Source organism: Elgaria multicarinata, chromosome 2, assembly GCF_023053635.1.
Source record: "Elgaria multicarinata webbii isolate HBS135686 ecotype San Diego chromosome 2, rElgMul1.1.pri, whole genome shotgun sequence".
Lineage (NCBI taxonomy): Eukaryota > Metazoa > Chordata > Lepidosauria > Squamata > Anguidae > Elgaria > Elgaria multicarinata.
Window position 1 is genome coordinate 85,557,055 of NC_086172.1, and position 17,263 is coordinate 85,574,317.

General features: G+C 41.3%; 1 protein-coding gene across 1 annotated transcript in view; it reads left to right on the forward strand.

Annotated features, from left to right (window-relative positions):
• LOC134392613 (USP6 N-terminal-like protein) overlaps positions 1 to 16,146 on the forward strand; it is a 114,887-nt gene extending 98,741 nt beyond the window's left edge. The window contains exons 11-15 of the mRNA XM_063117077.1: positions 1,072 to 1,166; positions 3,475 to 3,540; positions 3,946 to 4,045; positions 6,411 to 6,563; positions 8,054 to 16,146. Coding sequence (XP_062973147.1) covers positions 1,072 to 1,166; positions 3,475 to 3,540; positions 3,946 to 4,045; positions 6,411 to 6,563; positions 8,054 to 9,711 — 2,072 coding nt within the window. The 3' untranslated portion in view covers positions 9,712 to 16,146. The remainder of the gene's footprint in view (positions 1 to 1,071; positions 1,167 to 3,474; positions 3,541 to 3,945; positions 4,046 to 6,410; positions 6,564 to 8,053) is intronic.
• The last annotated feature ends 1,117 nt before the right edge of the window (positions 16,147 to 17,263 follow it).

Sequence of the window (17,263 nt, forward strand, 5' to 3'; positions counted from 1 at the left end):
ATTTAAAACGTGGCTAAATTAAAGCTCCTTTCATGATTCTGGAGCTTTGAGAAGCAGAGAAGTAGCTCTGTACAGACTACATTTTATTGAAAAAAGAGGTCATTGTGTTTAATCCTATATATCTGTTGTGTGTAATTCTATACATAAGTAACAGAAGATGAAAGTCTGAGCAGCCCATTGATCCGTTTACCATATGCGAAGTCTTGAACTATAAAAGAGGACAAAATGCCCTAGAACTATTCAGATTCCCTTTCTTATGGATTAAAAGGAATCTGCTAGTTTTTAGCGATGGCAGAAGGGCATGGTGCCACATTGTAGTGATTTGCTTTGTAGTAGTTATTTCTGTAACTACTAGCAATACTCAGTCAGGTATGAGATAGGCCTGTTCCAAAAGCTATCAAATCAATGTGAGTCCTGTAAGCAGCCTTGGCTAAGCATAAAGGGCAATATCCAGTTCTGTCAGAGCACTAGTGTAAAGTAACACTAGCACAATGTCATTAGCATTGCTAGGGAAAGGGATGAGCCACGTTGCCAATTGGTGGCAAATCACTGCTTTTTCCCTTTGCCTAGCAAGCACTAACGACGTTACGCTAGTGTTGGTTTACACTAGTGCAATATTATTAGTGAAAGCTCTAGGGCAATATTACTAGTGCCCAAGGTATTTTGAGAGAATAACAAATGTTCTGATCTGCCAAATGATCATAAGAAGAGCCATGCTAGATCAGACCAAAGGCCCATCTTCTCCAGCTTTCTGTCCGCACAGTGGCCAACCAGTGGCCTGTGGGAAACCCACAAGGAGGACATGAGTGCAACAGCACCCTCCTCTTTGGTCGTCTCCAGAATTCCAGATCTTGTACCAATATGAAACTGTAAAATTGGTGGCTTGGAAAGAAAAGCACTGCACTTTAATATTATACATGAGTGGCTTTCATCCTTTTTGGAAGCAGCTGGAATTGGGGCGTATTAAGAAATGAAGGTCCACATTACGTACTCACATTAGATGCTGTGCTGCTCAGCTTTCGTTTTAAATTCCTTGTAATTGTGTTTTGGTTGTGTCTTTTCCCTCTGAAGGGTTTTTCATTCCTGGATTCCCAAAGCTACAGAGATTCCAAGCCCACCATGAAGCAATCTTAAACAAACTTTTTCCGAAGCTGAAGAAGCACATGGTAATATTTTCTGTTGTTAAGTAAACATTTACCATATACATTTAACTTTTGAGTAATAAGAGTTATCTTGTGCTCACAAATAGCCCAATATTTGACTATGCACCATTTCCATTTCAAAACTTTCATTGCTTTAATCAGTGGAGAAAGTGCCATTTCTCTAAACAATTTATTTTGAAATTATAGTTGAACAGAGTGGTTAAACATAAATAACTTTTTCAAATCTGAAGGATTTTATAGCAAAACGAGTGACTATTTCAAGATAATGAGTGTGTTATTTAGACACTGACAGGGCATTGCTACTGGTTGCAAACTGTAATACCTGCATTGTTACTGGGCGATATCCAATGGTGTCATTCCACAAACTCAAATAGCACTAATGGAGTTCTGCTGAATCTTTCTGTTTCACAAGCATTTGCACATTACGCTTGCACAACTGACTGTGCAAAAGCTTGTGAATTATGTTTGTACAACTGGCTGCACAACCATACTTGACTAAATGTAACTTCAGTCTCCTCTTGTGCATGGTTCAGAACCTAGTTTCCACTAGTGCAACACCATTTGCATTAGTGGAATGACACAGTTGAATACTGCCCCATACTGACATTTAATGCCAAGGACTCACTTTCTGGAATATGGTGCAGTTTTCTTTCATTTTAATTTTTCATAATGCCACTTGTGAGGAACTTCAGTGAGTCCAAAGGGATTTAGTTACCCCACTATCCTGGTATGTCTTAAAATGATACCTTAAACTGTGTGATGGAAAGAATGGCTAAATCAGCTTTATCCAGTTGTCATCACTCTTCCAGGTAACTAACTTTAACGTAAGCAGTGATGCCTCATACACTGCAAATGGCCAACCTTGACCCAAAAGAATTTGTACTTAGCCTTTATGACAGTGGCATTTCAATTTATTCCTCTAAAACTGAGCCATTTTGAAAATAGCTTGCTGAGTGTAAATTCCAGCATGGAACAGCAAGTAGAGTTCTCCTTTAGATTGCCAGTCTGGTAGCTTTGGTTAAGGACAGTGGCAGTACTTACTGCCAGTAGCAGCAGCTTAAGCCTTGCTTAAGCTCAGTTCATTTTTATTTTTATTTTTTTCAAATTTCTAGATTTTTATTATTCTTTAGTTCCGGTTACATAAGTCAAAATATTACATCATACATATACATTCGATTTCGATACAAATTCTCACCTGGATTTAATATTATTAGTCATTAACTTAAGACATTTTGTTTCCTTACTCCCCTCTCATAAACCCTGGACCATCTTATTGTCTTTTAACTTTGTATAGAACGGGGCTTCCATTCTTTAAATCTATGCTCTCCATTACACTGTGTATGCTGATGGAGGCATTCTCCAATCTTCTTCTTTATTCATGAAATCAAATTTCCATTCATTTAGTTGTCCTCGTGCTATGCTTAATTTTTGAGTCAGTTTTTCTAAGACAGCAATCTGCTATACTCTCTGATACCAATTATCAATACAGAGCCCTTTGCCATCTTCACAATGCTTGGCTATCAACCATTTTGCCGCTAGCAATAGATGACTTATTAATTCCTTACTTAGCAGGTTACTGTCTAATCCTGTATGTAAGTTTAGCAAGGCTAGGTGTGGAGATGAGTGAACTCAGTGTCCGGTTATTGAACTTTCTTGGAACACTGATGTTCAGATAATATTTACCTTAGGGCAAGACCACCACAGATGTATATTCGTTCCTGTGCCTGAACATCCCTCCAACAGCTTAGGCCTAGTTTATACTATATTTCCTCTTCTAAGAATTCAACTAGATGGGTCGAATGCATTGTAGATGGCTACTCAGTATTGTAGAAGATGTGATATGGAGGTTTACTTTTGGGCATCCCATAGGATTCTCCAGCAACTGATCAGAACATTTGTTGAACTTCTAATCCTCTCCTGATCTGTTTCTAAATGGCATGATATAATGCTTAATGTGAAATAAATAATTACTTTCTGGACTTAGATACAAAATGCTATAAATGTACAAACTAATATTTCTAGTATATCATGTTGGTTAAGAAGGGAGAAGATGAATACAATGGTTATCCAAGGAGGAAATATAAAAGACACCTAGTGAATGTATCTGGCAAGGATAGATATTGCTTTTTAGGTAGAATTTCATTTCATTTAGGCAAGGACAAACAAAGAGATGAAAGTGTTATATTTAGGGACCTCAGAAAGTTTCAAGGACATGAATTATAGTTTTCAATGTTAAAACCATTTTCTTTGCAAGCCTCCAGCTTACTTGCCTACTGGAATTAATATTTCCCATATTTCAATTCTCTCTTAGGACAAGGAACAGATGTCTACAGGGATTTATACAACTAAGTGGTTCCTGCAGTGCTTCATTGACAGGGTATGGATCTTGAAGAGCAAGGGCTTCAGCATGCTTACAACTTCAGTGTCTTTATTTATGCTTATAATTTGGGGCTGTTCAAAGTAAATATTGTGTAACCTTTTGGTTGTAAGTATTTTCATTAAGTGGGATGATAGTATACACTAAGATCAACAAAAAGTCCTGTTATGCATGGGATTTTGAATTGGACTGATTTGCTTTTTAACATTAAAGTGCCAAAATGGAAACCATACCTGTCTGAATTTATTTGCTGGATGCCTAAAAAATGCATATTAAAGTGTGCTTAGTCTTGAGTCTAGCATGAAAATATGTACTGGTTTGATAAAGGACACTTCGCTACTGTATGCATGCATTCTGTTTTCTGTGCCAATGTATAACATCTAATTCTTTTAACATTATAAACAGACTCCATTTACTTTAACCCTGCGGCTATGGGATATCTACATTCTGGAAGGAGAGAGAGTTCTGACAGCCATGGCCTACACCATCCTTAAATTGCATAAAAGTAAGATGTTTGACTTTACTGTTTAATGTGAATGATGTCAAGACCCTGGGAATGGAGACTTTTAGTAAGAGAGCCTGCAAAACTCCCAAAGATTTTGTGCTTCTTTCATGGGCTCAAATATAGCATGGCTACTTTCAGGCTTTATATTGCCTTTTGTTTTCATTTAAATCAGGGATGTGCAACTTGCGTCTCTTCAGATGTTTTGGCCTACAGCTCCCATCAGCCCTAGCCAGCATAGCTAATGGTGAGAGGCAATGGGAGTTATAGGCCAAAACATCTGGACAGACTCAAGTTGCCTATCCCTGATTTAAATAGTTTGCTTTGTTTACTATTAGTGAGCCACCATAAGTTGTTTTTCTGTGACATCAGATTTGCTTATGTGCGCTTCCACAGCAATACTTGAAATACCAATTAATGGTGCATCTCCTAGACCTTCCTAAAAACGCAGCCAAAGCAAGTAGGAAAACATCCATACAGAATTCAATGACCTCTAAACTTGGAGGAAATCTGTAAAATCCTCCCATTGCCTTCAAATTCTGCATTCACACCATAGAGAACATCACACACCTTAAACCATCTCTCTACCTGCTGCATATTATGCAAATAATACATTTCAAGAGATTTTTTGAGAACTAGTTTAGCTGCAGTGAATATTTGTTTTGCATCATTGCAAACCAACAGAGAATATAGGAACATAGGAAACTGTCTTATATTGAGTCAGAACATTGGTCCATCTAGTCCAGTATTGTCGACACTGACTGGCAGTGGCTCTCGAAGTTTTCAGGCAAGATGCTTTCCTTGCCCTCCCTGGAGAAGCCGAGGGTCAAACCTGGGACCTTCTGCATGCAAAGCATGTGCCCTGTCTTTGAACAAAAAAAGACAAATCATACCAGAGTTACTATACTAAAAACTAAGGATAAGAGTATTTTTCACAATTTGTGTCAGTATCCCTTGCATTATTCTCATATTTCTTAACCACAATTAAAAACAAAACAAAACAATATTTATAGATTCCTTGCTTATCTAACTGGTTCAACAAGACTTGCTTTGCATTTGTGATGGCTTTGGTTATAAACAGTGAGCAGTACCATCTTAGATTTGGCTGTACATTTGGTTGCCCCTATGGGCACCACCCATAGATTTGCTTGCAAAATCATTCTATATCTGCTGTACAAAGGCCTAAGTTGGCACACCCATACCCCCATATTAGAACCCTCTCAGCAAACTGTAATTTGGATGGAATTCACTTGCGTCTAGAAAGTGAATAAAGGTTACCAGATGTCTCCGCTAGCTGCTACTTTGTGGATTTTTTAAAAAATTGCTCCCTTAAGCTTGGCATTCTTAAACAGATTAAAAGCAAGTTGGTTTAGAAAACTAAATGACTGTCATCAATTCTAAGGGAAGACACAAGATGTTGTTTTCCTTTCTGGATTTGTGTGTGCATGTGTGTCAGGGGGAGAATGACAATAATAGAATGGAATAGAATAGAACTGGGAAGAGTAATGCTGAAATGTTTTCCTGACAAATTCAAGAACGGGGAGGATGACCATGTTAATCTGTTATAGCTAACACAAAGAAGGCTTGTGGCACTCTAAAGACCAGCAGATTTACTGTAATGCTTTTTTGATGTTCTGATTCGTGGAATTCACTATCTACTGACTCAAATGCAGCCTGTGGGTCATGTAAGGAAATCCGTTTGTTCAGAAGTGACAGTAAGTCCTTAGGACAAGTATATGTGTGCAATGTGTGACAGAGATGAACAGAACAAATGAACTGTGCACAGCTGTAACGCAGTCAGTGTTTATAAGTAGCACTGCTGTGTATGTGTTAGAGCAAAGCATATGCCCCATCTTTCATTTACATTTGTGAAAAGTAATGGATTTGTGCTCAGAAAGTGTTCTGAGACTAGAAATGTAACTACAGATGCTTTTATATGGAGTCATTCTGAACACATGGCCATAGAATTTAATGCCTGAGGACTATGCATTTGCCGGGCCAAACAGCACTGTAAAAGACTGAGGTGCTGCAAACTGCATCATGTTATAGAATGTAGTTCTACACCCCCTGGAGGTGTAACATCTGAATGGCCTGACTGCAAACATCAATGCGCCAGGCATTTCTTTGCTCATGCAAGAGTTTCTGATTAATTTAAATACCATAATGATGAAGTTCTGCTTTAATTTTTGTCAGGCAGAAAAAAGCATATAAACAGGAAAGCATAATGGAACCGTGCTTATCGTAAAGGTTATGTTTTATTCTCTGCACTGATAGCTGCTAGTTCATTGTGATCAGCATCATCCAGTAGAAACTGTATAAGAACCCTCATGATATCTTTAGTGTGGTGAATTTTCTGCTGTCTGCTTAGAGCGCTTGTTGAAAATGACCCTGGAAGATCTAAGGGAATTCCTCCAGGAAAAAACTGCTGCTTCCTTGCAGTTTGAAGATGATATTGTAATTGAGCAATTGCAAGCATCCATGGCTGAACTGCGCAAAATGAAATTTGACCTTCCACCCCCAGGTAAGCAGAAATAGAACAGCTGTGTTATTTTATTAAATATTCTATCATGAAACTAAGCTTTAATTCTCTTTTTGGCTGAGCAGATTTCAGTTGAGTAGCTCACATGCTAACACCCCATTCCATATAGGAACACTATGTGCATTTAGAAGTTCTATATGATAGCCCTAGCTAGATGGGGAAGCTATGAGCTTATAGCTCTTTCAAAGGCTTACGTTCCACCAATTGGCTTTTGAGGAAGGGACCAGGAGGCTCAATCTGTTACTGGAGGGGCTGTAGTTAAATGGTAAAGAACACGCTTCGCATGCAGAAGTTTCCAGGTTCAGTCCCTGATATCTCTAGGCAGGACTGAGAGAGACTTTGGTCTAAAACCCTGCTGTGTCACTGCCAGTCAGTACAGACCAGGGCTGGGGAACCTATGGCCCTCCAGAAAGGGTTGGACCAACTCCCATCAACCACATTTCAGTGCCACCAAGGTAATACAATTCCTAGGCTCTCAAGGCAAGCTGTGCAAGCTCATGTTTCTAGAATGAGCATAAGAGGAGCCCTACTGGATCACACTAAAGGTCAACCCAGTCCAGCATCCAGTTCCCCACAGTGGTCAACCAGATATCTCAGGAAACTGATAAGCAGGGCTTGAAGTCACCAGCCTTCTCCCACTGTTGCCCCCCCCCCCCCCCAGCAACTAGCATTCAGTGACAGGCTGCCTCTAAACCTAGAGGCTTCCTATAGAAATCATAACTAATAGTCATTGATAGACTTCTTCTCCATCAGTTTGCAACCTAAGCTAGTGGCCATCCCCTCATTCTGTGGCAGGGAGTTGCATTGTGTGAAGAAATGCTTTTTTTCTTCCGTCCTGAATCTAGTGCCCATCTATTTCATTAGAAGAATCGGAGTTCTAGTATTATGAGAGAGGGAGAAAAAGTCTCCCTACCCACTTCATCCATACCACATGCTAAAAATCTTCACATGTTTTAGCCTTTCTCCATAGGGAACATGCTACAAAATAAGGCATTTGTGGATGTAAAGCATCCTCTGGCATGACACTAAAAACATCCCGTAAGTCCTTCTTGTGCTGCTCACATGTATGAACGTTTACATGCCTGGATGTTTTTAATGCAGGGTAGGATGGAACCATTATAAAGTCCAAATGTATGGTGTGTGTTTTTACCAGTTAAGTTTTACATCTGAATTAAACTTCAAAATTACTAAATCATGTGAATTTGGAGGACAATATGTACCTGAATTGGACACACTGGACTGGTATCAGATTGTTAGAGTTTAAGTGGCACATTTTTTCTACTGAAAAGAGATGACGAGTCTTGTACTTCCTTATGCTATGCCTGGCTCTGGCCTGCTGTTTTAGATGGTCATTTTGCCTGGCCCCTTATAAACTAGACTAAACAAAGTTTGGGTCCCTTTCATCTGCCCATTATGATTACACTTGGATTCAAAATAAGAAGCTAATGCATGCCTGTGGCTTTTTGTTGCAGCAAAATCTGAAGAATTCCCCAAGAAACCCTTGGGGCTGGATCTCTCTTTAAATCTGGTGTCCGTGAAGCCCAGTGTTGCAGCTAACGGCCAGAAAAATGCTGTCAGTGACCTCAACGAAGACAAAGATGGTGTAATACAACCTTCTCCAGATAAAAGCCCTCTTCACCTGAATGAAATGATTGGTAATTCAAATATGGCAATTCATGAGAGACAACCCAATGGACCACCCTTGCAAGCCGAACCAGCTGACCTGCACCACAATCCATTCCAGAATCATCAGCCAAGCCAAATGTTTGAAATTGAAGAGCAACAAGTGGAAGCCAGTGCCAATAAAAAACCATCAGAGGATAATCCTGCAGTGCTGGATGAGATCCAGGTTACTGGAGAAAGTCCAGGTGTGCCTACAGCCAGTAAGGAGGCTGATTCATTAGAGAGCAGCAGAAGAGAGGAAAGCAACCCCTCTCTTTCTATAGATGACAAGGACCATGTTGTTTCCCGGGTTCTACAAACTGAGACCGGTGGCATGTCAATGGACAGCTCTCTGTGGGAGCCTGTCTTGCAGAGTCACACCCTAGAGGCAGACCCTTCTGTCAGTCACAATGATGCAACATCATTATCAGGGTCGGAGTCGCCCCATCAAGTGCCATTGCTTTCATCCCTTGAAGACCAAAGGTCTTCGGAATCGCCATCATCTGTGCAAAATGCAGCAGCTCTTCAACATGGGAGCACCACCTCATCCTCTGAAGATTTATTATCTGAAGATGCTACACTGCTTCTAGGTCACCAGTGCCAGCCTCCAAGTACAAATTCTTCTTCTACACCAGGGCGCAGCCTGTCTACAACATGTGACTTGCCAGAAAGCACAGTAGCTCCATGTACAGTCAAAGTACTTGCTGCTCTTTCTCTTCCATTCCAGGATGGACAACGACGGCCTTCTAATGCATCTCAATATGACAACCTGTCTGAAGATGAGGATGGGGAAGAGAAAACTCCCACAAAGGTGTCCAGTTCTAAGAAACTGGAAATTTTGTTAACACAGACTGAGCTCTGTGCTCCAGCATTAAAGCGTACAATGCCTAAGTCTGCTTCAGTTGGGGAGATGGACAATCTGCAGAGGCAAACTTGGGAAATGGTAGATTTGGTACAGCAGCCGAAAAGACTTGGCCAGCCCACCTCATTCACCACACTGTCCCATCCCAAGAGACTATCTGGAGGAGGCAGTGTGCCTGTTTTATCTGAGCCAGATTGTGATGTACTCTTGCTGTCAGAAGGCTTCCATGCCCGGCCCACTTCATCCCCAGTGTTGCAGGAGCAGCACAGCCCCTTCAGAATAGTAAAGACCACCACCCCTCTTCACTTGGCTCATGCTACAGAGCAAGACTTCTTGAGCCAAAAGCAAGTGGCTCTGCCTTTGCCAGAGGCTGCTGACCACGATGCAGCTGGTAGTGACAAACTTGTTCCTGCAGCTGTGGAAGCTGAGGAGGGTGAAGCTGCCAGTGACTGTCTTCCAAAGTCAATAAACGCTTTGGGTGGCTCACCTGCCCTTCAAAGGCCAAAGCCAAAACTACCACCCAAGGTTTTCAAGACTTATTCAGATAACCATTTCTATTTAGGCTGCCCTCCCATGCCAAAAATGTCTAAATCAGTCACATTCTAATAGAACTGAGAAAGAGGAGATTAAGGTTACACGGTGTTTGTTCATGAGAGATTGGAACAAAAACGTGCAGCCTAATGCAAGACCAGGGAAGCAATTACATTGCCACTCATGCTGTGTCCAAGAATTCAGGATGACACTTAGAATTCAGGCCGGTCTTCAGGAGACCTTGCCTGTGAATGGATTCTTTAAAAATGTGGGGGGTCTCCTCTTCAGACAGCTCCCAAAGTGCTTTTGAATCTTGCTTTTCATATCTCCTCCCTCACAATTGGGTAGATATCTAACAGATTTAACCTGGCAAAATCATTTGTACTGTTCCAAACCCTTATAGACAAAAAATTAAGACCATTAGAACAAGTGAGATGGAAGGAGTGTTTGAGGAAGTAGGAGACTACTCAATTACGGATTTGGGCCAGTAGTAGCACATTTTTCCATAGCAATAGTGTTGTTGTTTTTCTGTTTCAGCCAATATAGTTCTGTAAATGAGGCTATGGATGCTTCATGCCAGGGAAATTAGCTTTCACAGCATCTATGCAATATCCAGCACACATTGCTTGTGTGTGTGTTCTTGTGCAGTAAAAACAGGCAATTCAGCAAGCCTGGTCTTAGTTCTTTAGCTCCCTCACTCGTTTGCAATGGTGAGGTTTCTCAAAGATTAGTAAAATATCCCATGCAGAGGAATGATTTTTCATTCAGTTGAGCTACATAATGTGCTACATAGAAAGCAAGGGTCATTGCTGAGGGAAGCCAAGTTGATCTAGATTGCATGCCAGTCACCAGCATTGTGCCAATGTGCTGAATCCCTAACAGCTTTGTGTGTTGGAAGGATGGCAGTAGCAGACAGAAAAAGAGGTGTAGCAAGGTCTCTACATTCAGCAGGGTTTGCTTTTTGTCTGCAGATTCTGGAAGTGAGCTGGCTCACAACTCTGCAAGTGAGTAAAAGGAAGCGATAGTGAGAGGCTGTGCACTTCAGCAGGAACTAGAAGTGCCTGGGCTGGTATTTGGCTGTAGCTGGTAAACCACGTGAGTACCATGGGATCAACACTAAATGATCACCATGCCCAGTTTCAGTTGTTGGAAAGCATCTTGAGCCCAATCCTTTGTATGTTAACTTGCAAAGTTTACTCAAACATGTCCCACCAAGTGTACATAGCATTGCTTTCCTAGAGCCTTGATGCCACCATTCTTTGCATTTTGCTGACCGCGCACAAATCGCGCAGTGGCCAAGGCAGAAAGCATAAGTTTACAAGCTAGTCTTTCCTAAGCACTTAAGAGGTGCTTTAAAAATGCAGGTATTACCAAAAACTTAGCTTTAAAAAGGAAATTACTCAAGGCCTGGTTCTTCAGATAGAAGTTTGTTGTTATTGGAGCTTCTCAACTGCTGCTTGGCATGAAAAAAATGCTCAATCTTTTCTCCAGTCCTCAAGGTTGAATTGCTATAGTAAAAGTTATGCAGGGGCTGTTATGAATCTGTGTTTGCATCCACACGTTTTAATGGATTGTCCAGTTTCTCTCTAGAATTGAGAGAGTTAAAACTGAAATGGAGCCCCATAGCAGGCAATTTGAGCTTCCCTTTATCATGCACAGGGAGAGACTACCTGAGCATAGAACAGAGAGCCAGGAACCCCTTTTCTGAACTCACTTCAGCTTCCTTTATAGCGTTAGGGAAGCTTGCATAATATCTTGCCTGCCCACTCCTATCATGCTTAATCCTTATCTCACAGGGTTGTTTTGAGGATTAATGAGTAGTTAATAATTGCAGTGCTCATGGAGGAGGAGAAAGAGTAAAGTCATTGCTAAATGGGGGTGGTCAGAAACCCCTCACAAGGAAGGACAAAGCTCATACTTGAGTGGCGTTTTATGTGTTACATCCTTATCTGTTGCACCATTGCTGAAAAATCAACCATCTCTGTGTATATCAACCCTTCCAGGATAGGATTTTAAGGCTAAAGATTAACAGCCTTTGTTTTGCTCATTGGCTTCTAGAGCACATTGAAACAAGCAGAAGTTTTCCTCAAAGTGCGCACAGCTCCTGTTTGTTTTATTTGGAGTTAAACTTAATAGGGACAAGATGGGGTCCTGTTCAGCCAAGCTGCCTCATTCATTCTGCCAGCCTGACTTTTCTGTCCTGTATCTCTCTGTACTTGTATCTCCTTTATTTGTCTAACAAGATGGGATCAGGCACTCAAGAGTGATTAAGGTAATCCTATAATACATTCTTTTCAAAGATACTTGTCTAGGGATTTTTCACAGCTGGCAAATGCACATCCTAGTAACGCCTACTACCCCACAGAAAGGACAGCTAATGGACAATATATGCTCTGATCAGTTGAAGCAGGTGAGCTGTGGAGTTAGCTTAAAACAGAAAGAAAGCAAGGTCAGGCCCCTGATAAGCTCCTAGAGCATTGCACATCATAAACTAGGGGTGGCCCTAATTAAAATTTAAGATTTTTTTTTAAAATTAATGCCTGTATTCTTTCTAGTGTCACATTGTTCCTTATACAAATCCAGACAATGCCTGGCTTTAAAATGTCTGTTTTCTGGAGTTCATGGTATTGCTAACTTGGAGAAAAATCTGTTACACTTATGAGGAAGGATATGGTTCAGAAATAGATCAGTGTGATGGGAAGCTGCAGTGCCTATCTATGTGCAAATAGTTTAATTCAGGCAGCAGAACCAACTTGGCTTGTTCTTTTGTGTTCCTGCTCATCTCTGCGCACATAACTACTGCAGACTTCCAAAGAACTGCACAGGAACAACAAGGGGTGCATCAGAACAAAATGAATTGCAAAAGCGCAGGCTCTGGACCAAATATAATCTGAGAACGAGTCATTCTCCCCCAGTCCATATGTTTGCCTTTTGGATTCTCATTCCTGTCAGTAAACGTATTTCATGTCAGTGGACAATAAGAAGGCAGCTCTGCATGTTGGAGCGTTTCCCTTTCTCTTGGTCTAAACTGGAGCATTCTTGTCTCTCCCGACCTCTATACAGTCTCTTTGGTCACAAACTGGTGACGTTAAAGTAGGTGCTGCTTTTAAGGGCTTTCGTATGGCTCTTTGGTTGCCTTTTCCTCCCCAAGTGCTGTACTCCCTCAAGTCCTCCCACAGAAATAATAATATGCAAAAGGGGACCAAAAAAACCACTGTCCCTATTCGCATGTAATGGTGGCAAATCATGGGTTAATTAACCCACAGCACGTGCCCGGTGCATGCTGCCACCATTCTAAATATGCAATTGTCAATTGGCCCAATCAGAGGTTGCTCTATGACATCTGAACCTGGACACTATGACAGGCATCCTCTGCAGAACGGGAAGAGCACAGAGGCAATCGTCGCCTCTGCAGTTCTCCCATTCTGCATTTTTGCTAGATGGATGTTTTGGCCCATCTAGCTAGGGTTCTGCAGAGCGAGAGGGAAGGAGGCTGGGGATAACTTGCAGCTCTGCCTCCCTAGTCCCCCTCTGGCAGAACTGCCCCCTTTCCCTCCTCTCCAGGATCACTTTTGCAAGGGAGAGGGGAGCTCAAATCCAGGGATCCAAACTATTCTATGGGGTATAGGATTGCTCTCTTAAGCTAATTAACTCACAATTTGCCACTGTTATGTGTGAACTGGGTCACTGGAGAGGAGGAGGCATCTGTGGTGCTGCCCCTTCCTTTCTGTTTTTGGGATTTTTTAAAAAATGTAACCTCCAGTACAGATGTAAGGGAACATTGCAACAGTGTCGAAAATTGAGATGATGTTTAAAAAAACAAAAAAATCTCTTGCACCACCATCCTGCATCTAACAATATGTATCCACAACATTAACTCCCACATTTCACACTATTACCTTAATTCTGATTTATTGCATCATCAGCTGACCAGAATCACATTTTCCCAGCAACAAAATATTCATAGTTGAATGCTCAGAAAATGTGATGTCCCTGCATCAGAAGTTCTACTACTTTGAGGGAAAATATTAACCTCCAGAACAAAAGGAATTAACAGTGTATGCATTGCTCACTAAATTCATCATGCAAGGCTGTAAGGCAGGGGTGTGCACCTTATAGCCCTCCAGATGTTTTGGCCTACAAATCTCGTCAAGCCCTTGCCATTGGTCATTCTTGCTCTGAGGCTCTCAACTTTTCCTTTGATGGAATATTTGCTAGAATATAACTTTGAGCTGATGCCAAGGGAGCTCTTAAACAACAGTTTTTGGCTGGGTTTGCTGTGGCATTTTGGTCCATGGAAGATTTGTCTCCGCATGCAATCAAAAGATGCAGGATTCTTTGGTCATCTAGTCTCCTTGAAACACAACAAGATCTTGAAAGTTTCTGTCATTTCATCAACCTGCATTTAAAAAAAAGAAAAAGAAAAGTGAATCCCAAGCGAGAAACAGCCTTGGCGTCTTTCTCAAGGCATGACACTTGCTCTGTAATGTTAATTAAGCCAATAACCTGAGCAACCCAGAGTTCACCACGCAAAAGCTCTCAATAGAGAGTTTCAAGAGATTTGAATGATGGGTAAGGTTGACTGGGGAAACCTCTAATTGGCTCCATGGTCCTATCCAAAGTAAGGCAGATGCCATCTAGAGGACAAGACAGGATTTCCACCCATTTGTTCGTGCATTAGGGGTGCCACTGTCTTATTTACATTAGGAATGCAAAATGTAGTTTTACATAGAGGCTTTAGCTACACTGCATAGCGTACTACGAAAAGGCTTTCAGATAATAATAGTTGTGCAGGTGCTAGTAAAACCTGAATGAACTAGATAGTAACTAGTATTAGATGTCTTTAAAATGTAGCATTTTCCTAGCAATATAGCCGCCAAAGTAAAAATTTAAAACTGGTGTTAAGCCTTCCCAGTATAGTCTCTGTGCCAGAGGATGGTTATAGTTCATAGGTGCAGCATTCTCCAACATGCACAATGTTCTCGTATTAAAACCTGGATGGAAGCAAATTCAAACAGTTTCTGAATCATCAGTGCTTTTCCTGCATTATCTCCGCACTTATTGTCTAAATCCTGCTTCATCTGGGGAATTTGTGGTCAAGCCCATGCAAACATCCAGACCCCCTTCTCCACCTGTGACCTGTTCCAACGCTGCTATTGCAAATGGAAGATGGGGATACGGGCAGAGTACTTTCTCTCCTATGATGTCCTACTCCCTCCCACACATACCCTTTAATTCAACCAGCATATTCCATGGAGATTGTACTGGCACCAAATCAAAAGTCCAGCGTCCACTTTAGAATAATGAATTCTAAAGTGGACTGGAGTACTAAAGAATTCAGTTGAGATGCCTGGAGAATGAAAAGAGGATTAGGCCGTGCCAGAGAGTAAAATAGCCTCTGAGTAGGATGCAAGCGGAAACCAGTACAGCATGACTTATGTGGAAAGGGTGTTCTCTCTTAAGTAGAGGCGGTGATGTTTCATCACTGCACCTTTATTAAGTTGTGTCCCGCTTCCTGGGTTTTCTCATCTGGAGATGATCTGTCAAGAGTTAGAAGAGGAGCAACTTTTGCTTAGTATTCTGGCAGTTTTTGAGATGTTATTTGATTTACATAGTACCCTTGTACAAACTAGATTGCCATATGCAGGAAGCTACTTGGATTTCAGCTTTGTCTAGCTTAGGCTCTGTGTTACATGAAATTTCAAGAGGTAAATACTTTCCACTTTTGGACAGCAAAGTGTTTACCCACTTCCAATTGAGACATAATGAGCTCTACAGCGGTTGGTGGTGTATTTGTTTTGTTCTGATGCTATTCTTTCCCTTTCGGGATTCACCACCCTTTGGTCTATGAGCAGACTCCAATATCTGCCTTGAACTATGCTTGAGCTTGGTGAAGAACAACTTGACCTGCCCTTCAGCAAATAATATTGAGTGGCACCTACAGAACATTCCTACGTAGGGGAAACAGAGCCAGTATTATTTCAGGAACTCAGGAAAATGACTCCCCCACTGGATCCCCAAATGGGGTGTGTGTAGCCGAGATGTATTTCGTTTTAAGGTCCAGTGTTAACTAGGAGTTGGATCAGATCCAACCCTCTGAGCAACGACAGTGCAGTCTCTGGCAGGAATTCAGCACGGGGGGTTCTGGAAACTTTCCCATTGTTGAAACTTGTAGACTCTGCAATTCAGTACATTGGTCTTTTTTGTGCACTTTGATAGCTCTGCTGCCATTGTCCTTTTTTAATTTTATATTTTAATGCTATTCTTGTTTACACTTTCAAGAGCTTATTCTGTAACTATGTATTGTATTATTGCTTTCATACATTTTTATGTACATGCTTGGGGTGGGTGGGTAAAGGGGTACAGAGAGCAGAACAAAAACCATTCATTTTTTAAATTATCCAAACGGATTGTACATAGTGTTTAAATGCTGTGTTTTACATGGTTGTAATAACAGTTAAAATTTAGCACAAACTGCTGCAACTGGAGTACATATTTGACATATGGAAATTTCTTTCTTTGTTGGCTGTTTGTCCCTTCTTGTACTGTGCTTTTGGACTGGGTTGGGTTAAATTGCTCAGCCAGGTAATATCTCAAGTTGCCATGGGCCTCTCTGCCATGCGGTATGCTGTAATCTGTGACGCCATGAATGGGTCTTCGCATTTCTACACCAGTATATGGCAGAAATGGAGAACTGGGGCCTCAAATGCACAATTGGGTTGTTGGGTCCAAGGTTTGAAGAAGTAAAATGTCTAGACTAAACAGACACAGGATTATGGCAGTGATTTGCAAATTCTTTAGTTTTGTAGATTGCCCTCTGGTGGACTGTGTCAGGTGTTTCATCTCCATATGCCTCTTGGATAGATTTGGTTTCTCTCACATAAGCAGCTAATTCCAGCTTTTGTTTTTATTGCTGATACCATTAGGAGATAGTTGCCAATATAAAAGATGAGAACAATATGTCAGGTTCCTGCTGTATGAGGTGAAAGATGTACCTGAACCTGCCTGTTATGTCTTGTGCACATACTCTGTAAATAGTGGTTGCCATGTTGGTCCCAAAGGATAGAAAATCAATAAGGGTAAAACGGCAAATGACACTTGACCGAATTAAGTTATATAACTGCATGCAAGCTAAAAGGAAAATGTTTGTCACTGCCACCTAAAGGCCACTTGAAACTGCTTCCACAGCAAGACATTTCAACACTCACCATGCGTGGTTTTGTCCTCACACTGTTACCACGCTTGTTGGCAGCTTTTGTGGGCATGTAAACAAGCCATGCAAGTAGGAAGCATAATTAGGGACCCACCTGTAAATGGCTTGTTGTGTGTGGGTTAGCAGCCAAGTTACCAGTCTGACAGGTAAGGCAAAGACACATTGTGTCGGTCTTATGTTTAGCTTAGAAACAAGTGGAGTAAGGGGGGCTGTTAACAAAGCAAAAGCCTTTGGAGGAAAGAGAAATTGTTCTTTGTGTCCACTGAAGGTATGACACAAGCTGCAATAGTTAGGAAGGTAAAGCTGGTCTACAATGCCAGGAGAGAAATATCCCTTCTGTGAAATCATTTCACCAGGGGCTGCTCCATATGACATTTTAGCGTATATGTAGTTGTTTCCAAACTCATTTACCTT